This window comes from Psittacula echo, assembly GCF_963264785.1.
Source record: "Psittacula echo genome assembly, chromosome: 24".
NCBI lineage: Eukaryota > Metazoa > Chordata > Aves > Psittaciformes > Psittacidae > Psittacula > Psittacula echo.
The window spans coordinates 4,079,214-4,094,228 of NC_137759.1; the positions used below are offsets into that span (position 1 = coordinate 4,079,214).

The 15,015-nt window shown below is 63.3% G+C and overlaps 2 protein-coding genes across 5 annotated transcripts; both read left to right on the forward strand.

Moving 5' to 3' along the window:
- The first annotated feature begins 162 nt into the window (after positions 1-162).
- Positions 163-9,366, forward strand: ANKRD24 (ankyrin repeat domain 24). 4 transcript variants are annotated; one of them, XM_080634150.1, is made up of 19 exons: positions 163-629; positions 2,835-2,965; positions 3,065-3,153; positions 3,454-3,518; positions 3,713-3,770; positions 3,849-3,919; positions 4,121-4,227; positions 4,312-4,499; positions 5,044-5,072; positions 5,207-5,299; positions 5,721-5,825; positions 5,942-5,986; positions 6,093-6,191; positions 6,265-6,337; positions 6,425-6,546; positions 6,624-7,820; positions 8,554-8,691; positions 8,777-8,842; positions 9,145-9,366. In XM_080634150.1, the coding sequence occupies exons 1-19, from the start codon at positions 594-596 to the stop codon at positions 9,220-9,222; spliced, it is 2,790 nt and encodes a 929-aa protein (XP_080490276.1). In that variant the 5' UTR covers positions 163-593; the 3' UTR covers positions 9,223-9,366. The 4 variants fall into 4 exon arrangements, with proteins under 4 accessions (XP_080490276.1, XP_080490275.1, XP_080490277.1 ...); XM_080634149.1 differs by lacking the exon at positions 163-629 and adding an exon at positions 1,566-1,832; XM_080634151.1 differs by lacking the exons at positions 163-629; positions 5,721-5,825 and adding an exon at positions 1,566-1,832.
- A 1,010-nt stretch (positions 9,367-10,376) lies between these two features.
- Positions 10,377-12,504, forward strand: EBI3 (Epstein-Barr virus induced 3; the record flags this gene model as incomplete). The annotated part of the gene is made up of 6 exons (XM_080634219.1): positions 10,377-10,476; positions 10,972-11,196; positions 11,279-11,396; positions 11,486-11,658; positions 12,089-12,252; positions 12,352-12,504. 6 exons carry the CDS (start codon positions 10,377-10,379, stop codon positions 12,502-12,504), a joined length of 933 nt encoding a protein of 310 aa, XP_080490345.1.
- Positions 12,505-15,015: the final 2,511 nt, after the last annotated feature.

The following is a 15,015-nucleotide window of genomic DNA, read 5'->3' on the forward strand; positions in this document are numbered from 1 at the left end:
GGCGCGGGGTTGTTGGAGGGGGTCACCTCGCTATGACCGGTCTTGGCTGTGTCCCCCCGAGCCTTATCCCAGCCCCAGTGCGGGGGGAGCGGGATGGGGCTGCAAGGGCAGGGATGGGGGGGTCTGTAAGGCAAGGCAAGGTGAGGGCAAGCGGTGCCAGGCGAGGGCAGGGGGTGCCAGGGCAGGGGTGCCGGGCAGGGGGTGGACACCCCATGGCCTCAGCCGTGCCCCCCCTTCCTGCACCCGCAGACCCCTGAGAGGGCGGTGGAGGCCGACCCCGCTGCCCTCATCCCCCCCAGGGTCCCTCCCGGCCTGTCCCAGCCGAGCCATGGCCCCTCGCCCCCAGTCTGTGGGTGTTCAGGCGCTCATGGAGCTCACACGGGGCTTGGCCCCCTCCCCGTGTTCCCCCCCGCTGCCCGGTTGTAACCGCAGCCGGGCTGTAACCCAACCCCAGGGCCCGGGGCCCCCCCTCGCTGGGCGCTGCGGCTGCCGGGTGACAGCAGCGGGGACGGGACTGGGGGGTCCTGGGCTGGGATCGGCAGAGGAGAGAGCCTCGAGCGCGGCCCGGACCCGTTCCCAGGGCTGGAGCTGCCATGAAGAGCCTGAAGGCCAGGTTCAAGAAGGCGGACGTGAGTGGCACCCCTGGGGACACGGGGACCTGCCCCTGGGGGTCACAGGGATGTGAGGACCCGGGGACCTTCCTCGGGATGCCCCCCGTAGCAGGGACGTGCTGACCCGCTCTGGGATGTGGGGCGGGTGCTCGCCATGGGGACAGCGGCCCCATGGAGGTCGGCGCTGCCGCTTTGAGTGGTGGGATCGAGCTCCCCGTGTACCCAAGGGTGCACCCAGGGGCGGAGCAAAGGGACAAAGGCAGCAGCAGGGAGAGGGAAGCGGGTCCCAGGTCCCCTCCCTGTCCCCTGCTTGGGGACGCTGCCAGCTTTCCAGTGCCTCACCCCCTGGAACCAGTGTGTCCATGCTCCTCTATTATTCAGGACCTGGCCTGGGGCCGCAGGCTCTCACCTTCCTCCACACCGGGCAGAGGGGGACAGTGCTGTCTCCAGCGTGCTGGGTGGACACTGAGGACACATAGAGGCAGGTTGGGCCTGTCCTGCTCGGGGTGCTCTGTGCCTCAGTTTCCCCCGGACACTTCTGCAAGTGGGAAGGGTCGAGAGGCTCCTGCTGCCCCTGGGGTTCCTCCAGGACAATTGCCCAGGGACCCTTTGCATCTTGGGTTTCCCTCCTTGAGGGGGGAGTTTGCTGAACCCCTGAGACACAGGCAGGGTCCTGCCCTCCGTGGCCGTGGGGCTGTGGTGGGAGGTTGGTCTGTGCCCCCCCGGGCCGGGGGTCCCGTGTCCCCCTCCTCGGGGAGCAGGATCTGGGTGTCAGGAGGATGCTTATGCCCTTGTTTTGGGGTGCACTGCTGCCTCTGCTTGAGCATGGGGTGGGAAAGGTGCCCTCCTCCCCCCCCCCGAAACCCTTCCCACTTTAACTGGGACCAGTATGGGTGCTGGTCCGTGGCTGGGACCTTGGTACCTGCTCCCTGTAGGGATGCGGTGATGGCTGGAGCTCTGGATGCCGAGAAGGGAGGGAGGGAAGGAAGGAGGGGAAGAAGGAGGGACAGGGGGATGGAGGGAGGCGGATCCCGGCTCCCACTGCGGCAGGAGCCGGCCCCTGCCGGGCAGCGATGCTGATCCGAGCTGGGCGCTGGGGGCCCCGGCCTGGAGCCGCAGCCTGCCCTCGCCCAGGCGGGGGGCAAGGGGTGCATGGCCGCCCGCCGCCTGCTCCTCAGCACCATGAAGCAGATCTGCCTCTGTGCCGCCGCCTCCTTCGCGGTACGTCCCCGTCCTCCATCTCCTGTCCCCTCCGGTCACGTCCTCCCGGGTAAGCCGTGTCACCCCCACCCCGCCGGGCTCCCTCCACCTCCATCCCGGTCCCGGAGCTCAGCTGCGTCCTTTCCAACCTGCTTTGTCCTTGTATGACAATGTATGAGGGCAGGCACTACCCTCCCAGTTTGTCCAGTAACCCTGGGAGGCTGGTTTATGCCGGAGTCCCCTGGCTCCGAAGGGCTGGAGGGGCTTGCAGGGCCTCCGGGTGTGCACAGGGGTGCAGGTCCCCTGCCTGGTGCTGGCATCACGCTGGTGAGGGGCAGGATGGAAGCAGCTCCCGAAGGTGACATCCATTTCCTGCTACCGCGGCCGCAGCGAGCTCACTTTGTCGTCATGGGCTGCGGGATGAATCCCGGGCTTCCTGGGTCGCTCCCTTGGCACTGGGATACGTGGGATCGCTGTCAGCAAGCCCCCATGCAGCTCCATCCCTGCCCGAGTGGGCACACAGTGCTGTGCCTTGTATATCCCAGGCAGACTGGAGCCATCCCAGGGGATCTGCTCTCGCTATCAACTGCGCTTGCCCTAGCTTGGTCCTCTTCTTAGCATGGAGCAAAGCAGGGCTGGGAATGGGCTCAGTGTGGAGACCCAGGCAGGGATGGGGCTCAGGCGCCTCATGGTGCTGGCTGTGTTTAGCACCGGGATCGCTGGGATGGCAGGGGCAAACCTGCAGGCAGTGTTGGCTCCTTCCCAAGCCCTTGCTGGTCATAGTCTGCTCCAGCCACAGCTAAACCAGGGCTGTAAATGTCCTGTTCTAGGAGCTATGAACTGGAGCAGAGGCTGAAGGAGATCCTCATCCCAGCTAAACCTGGGGGTCAGGCACCACAGCACTCCAGGGGATAGGGATGGGTGGAAGATAGCAGGGATGGGGATGGGGACAGGCACCTGAGCCCAGCCCAGCATCCTGGGGGTGGCACAACCCATCACAGCCTTCTCTGGGCTTCATTGCAGAGCCAGGACTGGACCAAGAACGATGAGAAGCTCCTGCAAGCTGTGGACTACAATGATGCCGGGAGGGTGACGTCCCTCCTTGTCCGCAAGGGCCTGGTCCCCACCAAGCTGGACTCAGAGGGTAAATCCGCGTAAGTGCTGACCCTCATCCCCAGCACACCAGGGACATGGGGCTGGGGACATGGCTGGTACCAGGGACACGAGTCCTACAGCTGCTGTTCTTGCTGCAGGTTCCACCTGGCTGCCATGCGGGGGAACGTGGACTGCCTCGAGGCCATGCTGGCCCATGGCGTGGATGCCATGACCAAGGATAGCTCAGGTGAGGGCATGGCCACCACCTGCCTCTGGCTAATGCCACATTCCACCCAGGGCCACCAGTGCTCCCTGGTTGGTCCTGCTCTGCTGGCAGAGCAGAGGGGACAGAGGTGATGGCTTCACCTGTAAATTGTCCCATCTTTCTTTGGGGGACCAAAGCGCTGACCGATGGTGCCCACGGGATGTTCCCTTCCTATTCAGCCCTAGTCTAGCAGATCCTCCTGTGTGCCCATCTCTCTGTCACCCAGTCAGTCCTCTCTACCATTGTCTGTTCCCTGAGCTGTCTGTCTGTCCCTCTCCCCAGGTCACACTGCCCTGCATCTGGCATCCAAGCATGGCCACCCGCAGTGTGTCAGCAAGCTCCTGCAGGTACCGGGGCTGGGAGCATGGTGCTGCAAGAGAGGATGCTGTGCCAGCGTGGTGTCCTTATGTCCTTGGGCTCCCTTCCCTCACCAGTGCTACTGGTTGGCATGGTGGTTCCCAGCTCTGTCCGGTCCTCCACCATGCCAGGGAGTCTGTCTGTCTGTCCCCTGTTCTCCTGTAACCCAGGCTCTCTCCCTCAGGCCTCCTGCCCTGTGGACGTGGCTGATGGCAGTGGCCGAACAGCGCTGCACCATGCAGGTGAGTGGGGACAGTACCAGCCCTGTCCTGCTCCTGTCCCCGTGCAGGCAGAGTGCTCAGCCTCTGTCCTCTCCCCAGCATTCAGTGGCTGCATCTCCTGCTCCGAGATCCTCTGCGATTTCAAGGCTCCCTTGAACATCAAGGACAAGGTGAGATCCCGCTGCTCCTCACCCTGCAGTGCTGTGCAGAGCAGCAGGGGGCCAGGCTGGGGCTGCCTCTGAACTGCAGGGGGAACAGCAGCAGTACTTGGCATGAAAACACGCCCTGAAGTGGCACATGGAAGACAGAAGATAACAGTTTCCCCCTATGGGGGGATCTGAACCTTGTCTGTGTATCCTTCCTGAACCCAGGATGGCTCCACACCGCTGATCCTGGCAGCCAAGATGAGCCACTCAGAGCTGTGTCGGTACCTGCTGCACCGCGGCGCTGCCGTCAACAGCCGGGACCTGCAGGGGAGGTGAGTCTGCACTGGTGGGACTGGGAGCAGATGGGGAGATGGAGGGAATGGTCCCCTCACATCTGCTCTCACCACTGTGCTCAGGACAGCTTTGATGCTGGCCTGTGAGAATGGCAGTGTGGAGACCGTGGAGGTGCTGGTGAACGCTGGTGCCTGGGTGGCTGTGGTGGACTCCACAGGTCACGATGCTGCTCACTACAGCCTGGCCACAGGCAATGCCCTCATCCAGCACTTCCTGCAGGAGGCTGCTCAGCGCCGGTCCTGGGCCAGTGGTAAGGCAGCCATGCCACCCTGCTCCTTGTCCGCAGGGCTGGACCCATGGGATGCTCCTACCCTTTGGGATCAGGCTGTCTGACCCACACTGCCAGGGCTGAGCAAGGCTGGGGGGCACATGTCCCCTTTTGCCACACTCTGGGGGTGCCTTTCCCCTTGCTGTCTCCAACCCAGGGCAGCGAGGTGGTGCTGAGCCTCTGTTGCCTGTCTCGGTGTCTGCACATGCTTCCACATGCATGTTCACATGTGTTTGCAAGCATGGGGGTGTAAGTGCATGTGTGTTTCTATGTGTGTCTGCATGTGCATGTCTGGGTGCATGTGTCTCCCTGTGTCTGCACGTGTGTGCGTCCCTGCAATTACACATCCATGTATCCCATATTTGTGTGTGCCCCTTGTATGCACACGTGTTCCCCTGTGCGCGTCTGTGTGTCCCCTAAGTGCCCACCCTTGTATGAGCACACACAGGGGTGCCCCTGCACCCACACAAGCTCTGCCTGCCCTTCAACTGCCCCAATTTCCCTTTCCTCCCACTCTGCCCCACAGAGGAGGAGTCAGCTGAGCAGACATCCCAGGTAAGGGCCTGCGCGGCTGCCCCCCTCTAGAGTGGGGGTCCCCTGGAGCCCTGGGGCTCTCCGAGGTGGCAGTGGGTCAGGAAGGAGGGAGTCACTTGAAGTGTGATGTCCCCTCTGTCCTGGTGTCTCCACAGGCGTCTTCGCCCAGCCAGTCATCCGTGAGGGAGAAGAGCAGCACCCCAAGGAAGAGGAAAGCCCCTCTGCCCCCCTTGAGCACCCCCAGCCAGGTGAGGGGGGTCCCCCTTAGCTCCACAGCCATCCCCAGTGCAGGGTAGCCAAACCATGGCCAGTTTGGGTAAAGTTCCCCAGCTTCACCCCCCCTGTGCAGTGGAGGTGATGCTCATGGGTTGGCCTGAGCTGCAACAGGGGCTTCATCCCTGCTCCTGGGGTGCAGCACCCCAGATCCCAGTCCCCTGTTTTGTCTATCAGCCCCTTTCTATCCACACCATGGGTCCAAAACACCCCTCACCTGGGGGCCTGAGCTGGCACTGGGGGGGTCTGTGCCAGAGCCTTTCCTTCTCCCTCTGGTGTCCAAAAGCTCCCTGCACCCCTTGGAGCATGGTGTGCACATGGTGAGGATCCCGGTGAGGATGGGCAGGAGGGGGTGTCAGGGCTGGGCATGGGGGCTCGGCAGCCACGTGCCTGCAGGAGGACCGGGACGCCTACGAGGAGATTGTGCGGCTGCGGCAGGAGCGGGCCCAGTTCCTGCAGAAGATCCGGGGCCTGGAGCAGCAGGAAAAGCAGAGACGGGAGGTACCAGCGAGCTGCAGGGTTGTGGGGAGAGACCAGCGTGTCCCTAGGGACTGGAGGGGATGGGAGGGATGGGGGCAGCATTAATGCCTTCCTGTTTTCCCTCTGTGTCCTGCTAGCGGGCAGAGCTGGATGAGAGCTCCCTGCGCTCCATGGAGAAGCAGGTGAGGCCATGGAAGAGATGGCTGTCCACGGGGTCCTTGTGCTGTGGATGCTTTTGGGACTCTGGTGGGAGCGAAGGGGACCCTACCCCTGTGCCTGGCCCCACAGATCCAGGAGCTGGAGCAGCGGCTGGCGGCGCGGGATGGTGAGAAGGAGCGGCTGGGCAAGGAGGTGGAGGCTCTGCAGAGCCGCTTGTCCTCGCTGGAGGTGGGTGTGAGTAGACACTGGCAGCACCAGGAGCTTGGGGTGTTGGGGGCTGACCACCACTCTGCACCCGCAGAATGAGAAGGAGAACACAAGCTACGACATTGAGACGCTGCAGGATGAGGAGGGAGACCCGCTTGAATTCCCAGGTACGGGGTGGCCCTTGGGAGGGTGACACCCTGCAGTGGGGCGTGGGGCCATGGTGGGAACAGCACCAGAGCCCCTGTACCCTGCAGGGGCAGAGCTGCTGCTCTCCAAGAAGACACTGAGTCCCTCGGCCGAGGAGCTGCTGGCCACGCTGCAGGGGCAGGTCCAGTCCCTCACTGTGCAGAACAAGGAGCTGAGGGAGAAAATACAGGCAAGTTCCTGTCTGTCCGCCTGTCCCTCCCTGTGCCTGTCCTCTGGGCCCTGGTGGCCTCACCATCTCCTTTGCAGGTGCTGGAGAACTACGAGCGGGACGAGAGCGACACGTCCACACTGGGGGACTTCGTGCCCATCAGCCAATACAGGGCCCTGCAGCGGGAGCTGGAGCGGGTGCGGGCGCAGTGTGGGGGCTTGTCTGCGAGGGATGAAGCTGGGGGGCAGCCGGAGGGGCAGCCCGGAGCCCCGGAACAGGTCATGGAAGGGAGTGCAGCAGCACAGCGCCCTGCCAAGGAGCCAGCCTGGACCTGTGGCAAGTGCAAGGCGGCACTGGGCGACCCACAGCCCTCCTCCTCCTCCTCTTCCTCCTTGGCTGGTGCTGAGCTGGTGGAGGCCCGGGCAGCCCTGCGACAGGCGCAGGCGGCGCTGGAGGAGCGGGAGCAGCAGGTGAAGGAGCTGCAGGCGCGTCTGGAGGCCGGCAAAGAGGCCGTGGAGGTGACAGCCTCGCTGGAGGAGGCATCGAGGGAGAAGGAGGCTCTGCTGGAGCGCTGCAGCCGCGCTGAGGCCGAGGCGGAGGCTCTGCGGCGGGAGCTGGAGGCCAAGGCACGGGACTGGCAGGCGGCGGGCGGCCCCGAGCCAGGGGCGCTGGAGCGGCGCGTGGTGGAGCTGGTGCGGCAGCACGAGGAGGTGACGGCTCAGCTGGGGCAGCTGCGGGAGACGCTGGGCCAGCGGGACGTGGAGCTGGGCTCGCTGCGGGAGCAGTTGGCCGCGCGGCCCGTGGGGCGTCGGGAGCACGAGGAGGCGCTGGCACGGCTGCGGCGTGCGCAGGAGGAGGGCTCCGTGCCGCGGGCCGAGCACGCCCGGGTCACTGCCGCGCTGGAGGAGCAGGCGCGGGCGCTGCGGGAGCGCGCGGCCCAGCTGGAGGCAGCCGCCGAGGCCAAGGGGCGCGAGGCTGCGCGGCTGGAGGCCGAGCTGGCGGACGCGGTGCCGCGGGGACAGCACGAGGCGGCGCAGGCCGGGCTGCGGGCGGAGGTGGCAGCGCTGGAGCAGCGCCTGGCGGAGCTGAGCCGGCGGCACGAGAAGACGTGCGAGGAGGTGTTCCGGGTGCAGCGGCAGGCGCTGTTCATGAAGAGCGAGCGGCAGGCGGCCGAGGAGCGCCTGGGCACCGCGCAGAAGCAGCTGGCGGAGGCGCAGGATGAGGCACGGAAGCTGCGGGAGCTCCATGGTCACGCTGAGGACTCAGCCCGGCTGGTCAGGGACAGGGATAGGAAGGTAGGGATGGGTGGACGGGAACTGGAGAGGGGATTTGGACAAGTGATGTAGGGACAGACCAAGGGGAATGGCTTTAACCTGCCAGAGGGGAGACCGAGATGAGCTCTTAGGCAGAAGCTCTTCCCTGTGAGGGTGCTGAGGCGCTGGCCCAGGGTGCCCAGAGAAGCTGTGGCTGCCCCATCCCTGGCAGTGTTCAAGGCCAGGTTGGACACAGGGGCTTGGAGCAAGCTGCTCCAGTGGAAGGGGTCCCTGCCCGTGGCAGGGGTTGGAGCTGGAGGAGCTTTTAAGGTCCTTTTCAACCTGAACGAGTCTGATTCATTCTGTGATTCAAATCATGGCTCAGGAACTGCTCAGGTTGCAGGGGAAATGCACTCACAAACATGCACACACACGCACACAGATGTGTGCACGTACACACACGTGCATGTAGGTGCTTATGTGTGCATACATGTGTTCACACAACTGCACATGCTTGCACGCTTGTGCCTGCACGTAGATGCATGTTTGCACACATAAGCACGCACATGGGCACACACACCCCTCCGTGTGGACTTGCCCCTTTCCCTGCTGTTCCCCTTTTTTCCTCTCAAAGCCAAGACTGAAACAGGGGCAGAGGGAACTGCTGGGAAGGCGCTGGCTCTGCCCGGGGCCACCCGGTGGTGCTGTGGTCACAGCTATGGTGGCCCCCAGGGCTGGGTCTGAGCGCTGCCTGCAACCCCTGTGTGTCCTGCAGATCACAGAGCTCTCAAAAGAGGTCTTCAGACTGAAGGAAGCCCTCAACGTCCTCCCCGAGTCCCAGGGAGCACCAAAGTCACCCCCCAATGCTGCTGCACTCCAGGCCAGGATCCGTGCGCTGGAGGAGAAGCTGCTGGTGGGTACCAGAGGTCCTGTGGCCATTGCTTGATGGGTTCTGGGCTTTGCCAACCCCACGCTCACAGCCCGTTGCCCTCCTGCAGGAGACAGAAACGCGACACAGCAAAGTGGTGACCCTGTACAGGAGCCACCTGCTCTACGCTGTGCAGGTGAGATGGGGACGTGGCTGTGGGGGCACTGGGGACGTGAGAGGCTGAGGACATTGGGGCTGATCAGCCCCAGGAGAAGAGAAGCTGCGTGGAGACCTCAGAGCAGCTTCCAGTGTCTGAAGGGGGCTACAAGGATGCTGGAGAGGGGCTCTTCCTCAGGGACTGGAGTGATAGGATAAGGGGTGATGGGTTCAGACTGAAACAGGGGAAGTTCAGGTTAGAGGTAAGGAAGAAGTTCTTCCCTGTGAGGCTCATTCCTCACGGACTCCTTGATGTCCTCACCAATGTCCCTTCCACCCCAGGGCCACATGGACGAGGACGTGCAGAGACTCCTGTGCCAGATCCTGAGGATGCAGCGGCTGCAGGAGCAGGACAGATGAGCTGCTGAGGGGATGGTGGCACAGCCAGTGACATGGACAGGCTCATGACAGCACTCTCTGTGCCCCTTTGCTTCTCCTGGCAGCACCGTGGTACCCACACCCCCCACACCCCCCAGTCCTGGGTCCCTGTGCACCCCCTGCGGCCCCACACACAGCCCTGCACAGCAGCAATAAAGTATTTATACTCACACCAATGGGACAGCTTGTCTCGGGGGGGGATGAGGGTACTGGGGGCTATGGGGGACAGTGGGGGACGGGTGCCATCATCTGCTCCAGCCCGCATGTCCCCATGAAGGCAGCAGGGTGGGGAAATGGGAAGGGTTGAAGCTGTCTTGAGCAGAACCCAAACCCCTTTCCTGTGGGTCTGGGCCCCAGGAGCAGCAGCCTCATGCACGGGGGCTCCTGTGGGGCCACCCTTGGCAGCGGGTCCCCCCTTGGGGACAGGGTTTCCTGCACAAGGAAGTGGGCTGAGGCCGGCCGGGACCACGGCTTCCCGCTGCGGCGCTGCCAGATCCTCTGCTCCGGGTGCCTGGTCCCGCTGCGGTGAGTGCGACCGGGGCTGGGGATAGGGGTGGCCCCACAGCGCCTGGCTGGGGGCACCGCGGGGAGCCCCTTGGCCATGATAAGGGGAAAGCGAGGCAGTGACAGGGGCAGGATCTGTCCCTTGGTGCTGGGCTGGTCGCAGCGGGGAGCTCAGTCCCCAGGCCGGGTCTGGGGGTCTCTGTGAGGGACAGTCCCTCCCCAGTGGCCTGGGGAGCTGGGGGCCACCCGAGTGCACTGGCCCCTTCCCTGGTTGTGATATGGAGGGACCCAAACCCCCAATTCTGGGCATAGGGCTGCAGGGGTGGCTGATGGACCCTATAGGACACCCTGGTCACACGGGGGCTGTCGCTCCAATCTCTGCCTTCCCGGCAGTGGGATCCAGCCACTGCAGGGAGAAACCATCCCCTGTCCCCAGGGAATGCAGCACGGCCAGAGGGCAAACTGAGGCATGGCACTGCGGGGTGGCCTGGAGATGGGTCTGAACCCCTGGCTTTAGGGCAATGTCTCTGTGGCCGTGGTGTCCCTGCTGTCCCCTGCCCTGCGGTTTGACCGTCCTGCCTGTCCCCACAGGTCCCTGCTGGAACTGGGCAGCTCTGCTGAGTCTCCTTGACATGAGGTGGCTTTGGGTGATGGCTCTTGTGGCCCCCGCCTGCACCATGCCCTACAACAGCACAACAGGCAGCACTGGGGATGGGGACAATGGGGACAGAGGTATGGGGGCACAGGGGATGGAGGGGCTGGGGCAGCTGGGATGGAGGCATGGGGGACCTCGGGGACTGGCAATAGAGGGGCTAGGGGTCTGGAATGGAGGTATGGGAGGATGTGTGGGGACTGGAGACAACAGCACTGGGCAGACCGGGAGGGCTGGGGATGGAGATGGAGGGAGCAGGGATGGAGGTACAGGGGCACTGAGGGCCGTGGGGACACGATTACAGGGCACCTAAGGCTAGAGCCATAGGAACACTGGAGGGACTGAGGGCATGAGGGGACTGAGGGCAGAGGCATGGGGGGGACTGCTGGTGGAGGAGCAGGGATACTGGGGGGTCTGGGGAGATACGGGGACCAAGGAGGCTGGGGGCAGTGGGGAGGGAGGGGCACTGGTGTGCTGGGAACAGAGCATAGACCCTTCCCGACCCAGCATCACCCCATCCCATCGCTGTGGCACATCCCCTTGGCCCCCTTATGGGGACCACTGCATGTCCCTAGGCCGCTGCTGGGTGCACTACAGCACCCTGGGCTCCGAGGTGCTGCTGCCGTGCCTGGCTGCAGCGGGGGCCACGGCTGAGTGGCACCGGGGGGACACTGTCCTGGGAGCGCATCCTGCACCGGGGCTGGTGCTGCCCAATGCCAGCCTGGCCCACGAGGGCCACTACAGCTGCCACCACCCCGGCACCGGCGAGACCTGGGGCACCGTGTGCCTGCGGCTGGGCTGTGAGTGACCCCGGCCCCACTGCACCCCTGCTCCCCGCTGGGGAGGGTGGCAGGGGGTGACTGTGGCTGTCCCCTGCCGCAGACCCCCCCGCTCCGCCTGCGCTCCAGTGCTGGGCCATCAGCTACCCGCAGGCAGTGAACTGCTCCTGGGCCCTGGCGCCTGAGCCGCTGCTCGACACCGACTTCGTGGCCACGTACAGGTGAGTGGGAGGCTCCGAGCACTGGACAAGCCCCCCCATAGCCTGTGTTGTACATGGGGCCTCACCCAGCGCCCCCCTTTGCCCCCCAGGCACGGCACTGGGGGGGACACAGAGGTGGGTGAGTGCATCCGCACGGGGCCACGGAGCTGCTCCTTTGGGAACGTGCAGGTTTTCTCCCTCATCCCCTACGTGGTGAACGTGACGGCCGTGAACGCCCTGGGTGCTGCCTCCTCCAGCCTGCCCTTCCTGCTGGAGAGCATCAGTGAGTGCTGCTGCGACCAGACCCTTGTGCTTCACCCTCCGCCTCTGAGCAGGGCGTCTGGGTCTGACTCAGCCCTGGGGCTTCCTTTGGGCCTTTCCCCTCTGGTTTGCTCCTTTACTTGGGATGGGGAAGCATCACTGCAATGATTTGCTGGGTCTCAGGTCACTTCCACAGCCAAGATTGGAGACGTCCTATTCCTGGCGGTGTTCAAGGCCAGGTTGGACACAGGGGCTTGGAGCAAGCTGCTCCAGTGGAAGGGGTCCCTGCCCGTGGCAGGGGTTGGAGCTGGAGGAGCTTTAAGGTCCCTTCCAACCCAAACCATTCCATGATCTTATGGTTCTATGATTTCACAGCTCAGCCGATGGGGCTGACGGACTCAGCACCTCCATGCCGGATCCCTCACCCCTTCATTATCTCCCTGCTCCATCAGTAAAGCCGGATCCCCCTGAGGACCTGCGGGTCTCACCCATCCCTGGGGAGACCCAGAAGCTGCTGCTGGAGTGGAGCCCACCGGGGTCCTGGCCCTTCCCGGAGTACTTCCCGCTGAGGTATCGCATCCGCTACGCGCAGGAGGACGGCTCCGTCACCGCAATGGTACTGCCCAGCCCTCCCGGTGGGGAAACTGAGGCACAGCCGAGGGCTGCCCCTGAGCAAGGCCATACCCTGGTGCCCCTCACTCCATGGTACCCCCAGGTCGGTCCGTACAAGCAGACATCCCTCACGCTGTCGGGCCTGCGCCCCGGAGCCCTGCTCCACATCCAAGTGGCTGCCAAGGACTTCACCGACTCCGGGGAGCAAAGTGCCTGGAGCGCGCCCGCCTCAGGGATGCCCTGGATGGAGCCGTGACGGGGGGACAGGGCCAGCGTCCCCATCCCTCGTCCCGCCAGGGACCCCATGCCGTGCTCTGTCCCCTTTTCCCCATCCGTTTGGGGGGGTTCCTGCTTATTTGATGTTTCTTTTGTCTCTTTGGTCTTCTCAGTCTCAATCAGGTCCAAAGGAAGCACGAAGCAGTTGTCACCAACAGCGCCTCAGCCCTGGCCTGCAAGCACCAGGAACGGAACCACGACGTCTGTGGTTCATCGATGTGGACATCGCCAGGACGAGCCAGACCCAGGCAATAAACACACCTGAAGCTCTGATCCCCAGCCTGCTCTGTGATGTTCTCCACCCCTGGGCACGCTCCCTTTGCCGCTGAGAGGCCCCAAAAGGCCCCGGGGGGAGGGGGGGGGGGCTGTCTCTGGAGAGCGCAGCGCGGTCTCGAACCGTGGTCCCGTCGGTCTCGATGGCCTCCCACCGGCAGGCGGCGCTGCTCGCACACGCGAGCCGTGATGCCCGCCGCTCCCTTCCGCCTTCCCCCTCCAGTGCGGCAGCCCCGCCGCGCCGTGTGCGCAGCACAGCGCCCCCCGCTGTCCTCAGGGCGCAACCGCAGCGCTGCTCCGGGCGCCCCCCCAGCACCGTCTCGCCCCTTGTTCCCTCAGGTTCCCGTCGGTTTTACCTGGGCCCTTTGCTCAGCCCCTTGCCCTCGGATGTGTTCCCAATCTCCATCTAAACCTAGTGCAGCTTGGGGCCGTTTCCTCTTGTCCCATCCCTTGTTCCTCGGGAGCGGAGACCCTCCTGGCTCCATCCTCCTCTGAGGGGCAGCTGAAGCCCATTTGGTCTTGGCTGTGCTCGTGTAGAGCCCAACGGGTGGCTCTGATGAGGGTGAGGGTGAGGATGAGGATGGGGTGGCAGAGGAAGCACAGAGCCCCTCAAACACCCGCCCCATCACAGCCCTGTCGCGGGATGCTCAAGCGGTTCTGCTGCTGCCTGGCTTTGACCAGGGCACGGGCATGGTCCCGCGTCCCTCAGAGCGGGACAAGGAGCCCGGCTTCCCTTCGGAATTCCCTGGATCCTTTTCCATGCTCGCCAGAGGCAGCACAGAGCCCTGCTGCCCTCCGCAACCTTCGCTGCTGCCCTCTTTGAACGGCACCTATGGAGGGACCTGGGCAGTGCCCTTCTGCCCCCCCAAAGCCTTCCGTGTCCTTACAGGGTGATCGGGCAGGAGCCCGTCCGTTGCATGCAGTGCAATTCCACCTCGCTCCAGCTGATGGCACGGTTGGGAGCGGGTGGAGAGGAGTTTTCCCGGGAATACTGACAGCGCCTTGGACCCGGCCCCGGCTCTCCCGCTCGAGCGGCTGCTGCCCGCAGCGCGGGTCTGGGCGCCGCTGTTCCCAGCACTGATGAGCGCGGAGGAGAGCCTGTTCCTTATAAAAGGAGAAAACAAACAGGGGCCAGGCCAGGCCCTGGGTCAGAAATGAGACAGGAGTTATCTGCAGGACAAGCGAGCGGCAGGTGGGGGCTGTCAAACACTTCCAGCCGCAGGAATGGGCTCCCCGCAGCAGGAGTTAATGGTACGTCCGCCCGGAGGAGAGCTTCCTTCCATAGGACACGTGTGTTTGAGGCGAGCATCCCTCCAGGGCTGCAGCTCCTTCTGGGTCTGACTTACAGCTGTGTAACCTTCCAAACACACAGCAAAGGCATTTTTCCCTGGGAAAGTGTCAGCTCCCTTTGGCCTCACGCTGACAATCGGCCATTGTGTGTCTATTTGGTGATCCAACGCGCGCTCAAAGAGACCCCAAACGGGCTGGGCTGGACACCTGGGCTTTCCTGGTGCCGTTGTAGAAGCCAAGCGGCCTTTGTGGTGCTGGGAGTCAAAGCGGGTCGCTGGGGTGGGAAATCGGTGCAGTTCAGAGCGGCTGACGGCTCAGTAACGTGGGTGGGTTTGGAATGTGTGTTCACAAGGTCTTGAGATGGCAAGAATTGATTATACATATGGGGACAAAAGCCCACCTCCTGCTTTTCTTTGCGTTTTGTGGATTCTGCTGTTTGAGAAGAAAACAAAGGTATTGTATTACTTGTTTCAGGGAGGCAGAGCTGCTTCATACTGAAAACCCAGGACCAATTATTTTTCCCCTTGGCTCCATCGCAGTGTATGACCTTAGGAAGGAAACCAGCTCTGCTGCATTTTCCATCTCTGTAGGATGATGATAATGACTCGCAGGATGCTGGAGGGGCACGAGTTAATATTCAGAAAGATCTTGAAGCTTTTTTGTTGATTCAGCTCTTAATAAAGCCATTGCTTGCAACACACTAAAATCAGTTCAAAACACATAAATTCGACATGCTTGCTCAAATGCGGTGGCAAACGCAGCAGAGCTTTGACAGGGTGGTTCCTGTGTAGTTTTTTGCTTGTTTTCATACGTTATTAATAAGAAATCTTTGAATTTGGATTTTGATTTCAAAATGTCCTTGGCAGGGCCTGTTTTCTTGTCACCTGGCAGCTCTCAAAACTCTTACAGATGCTTTTCCATCATTTAC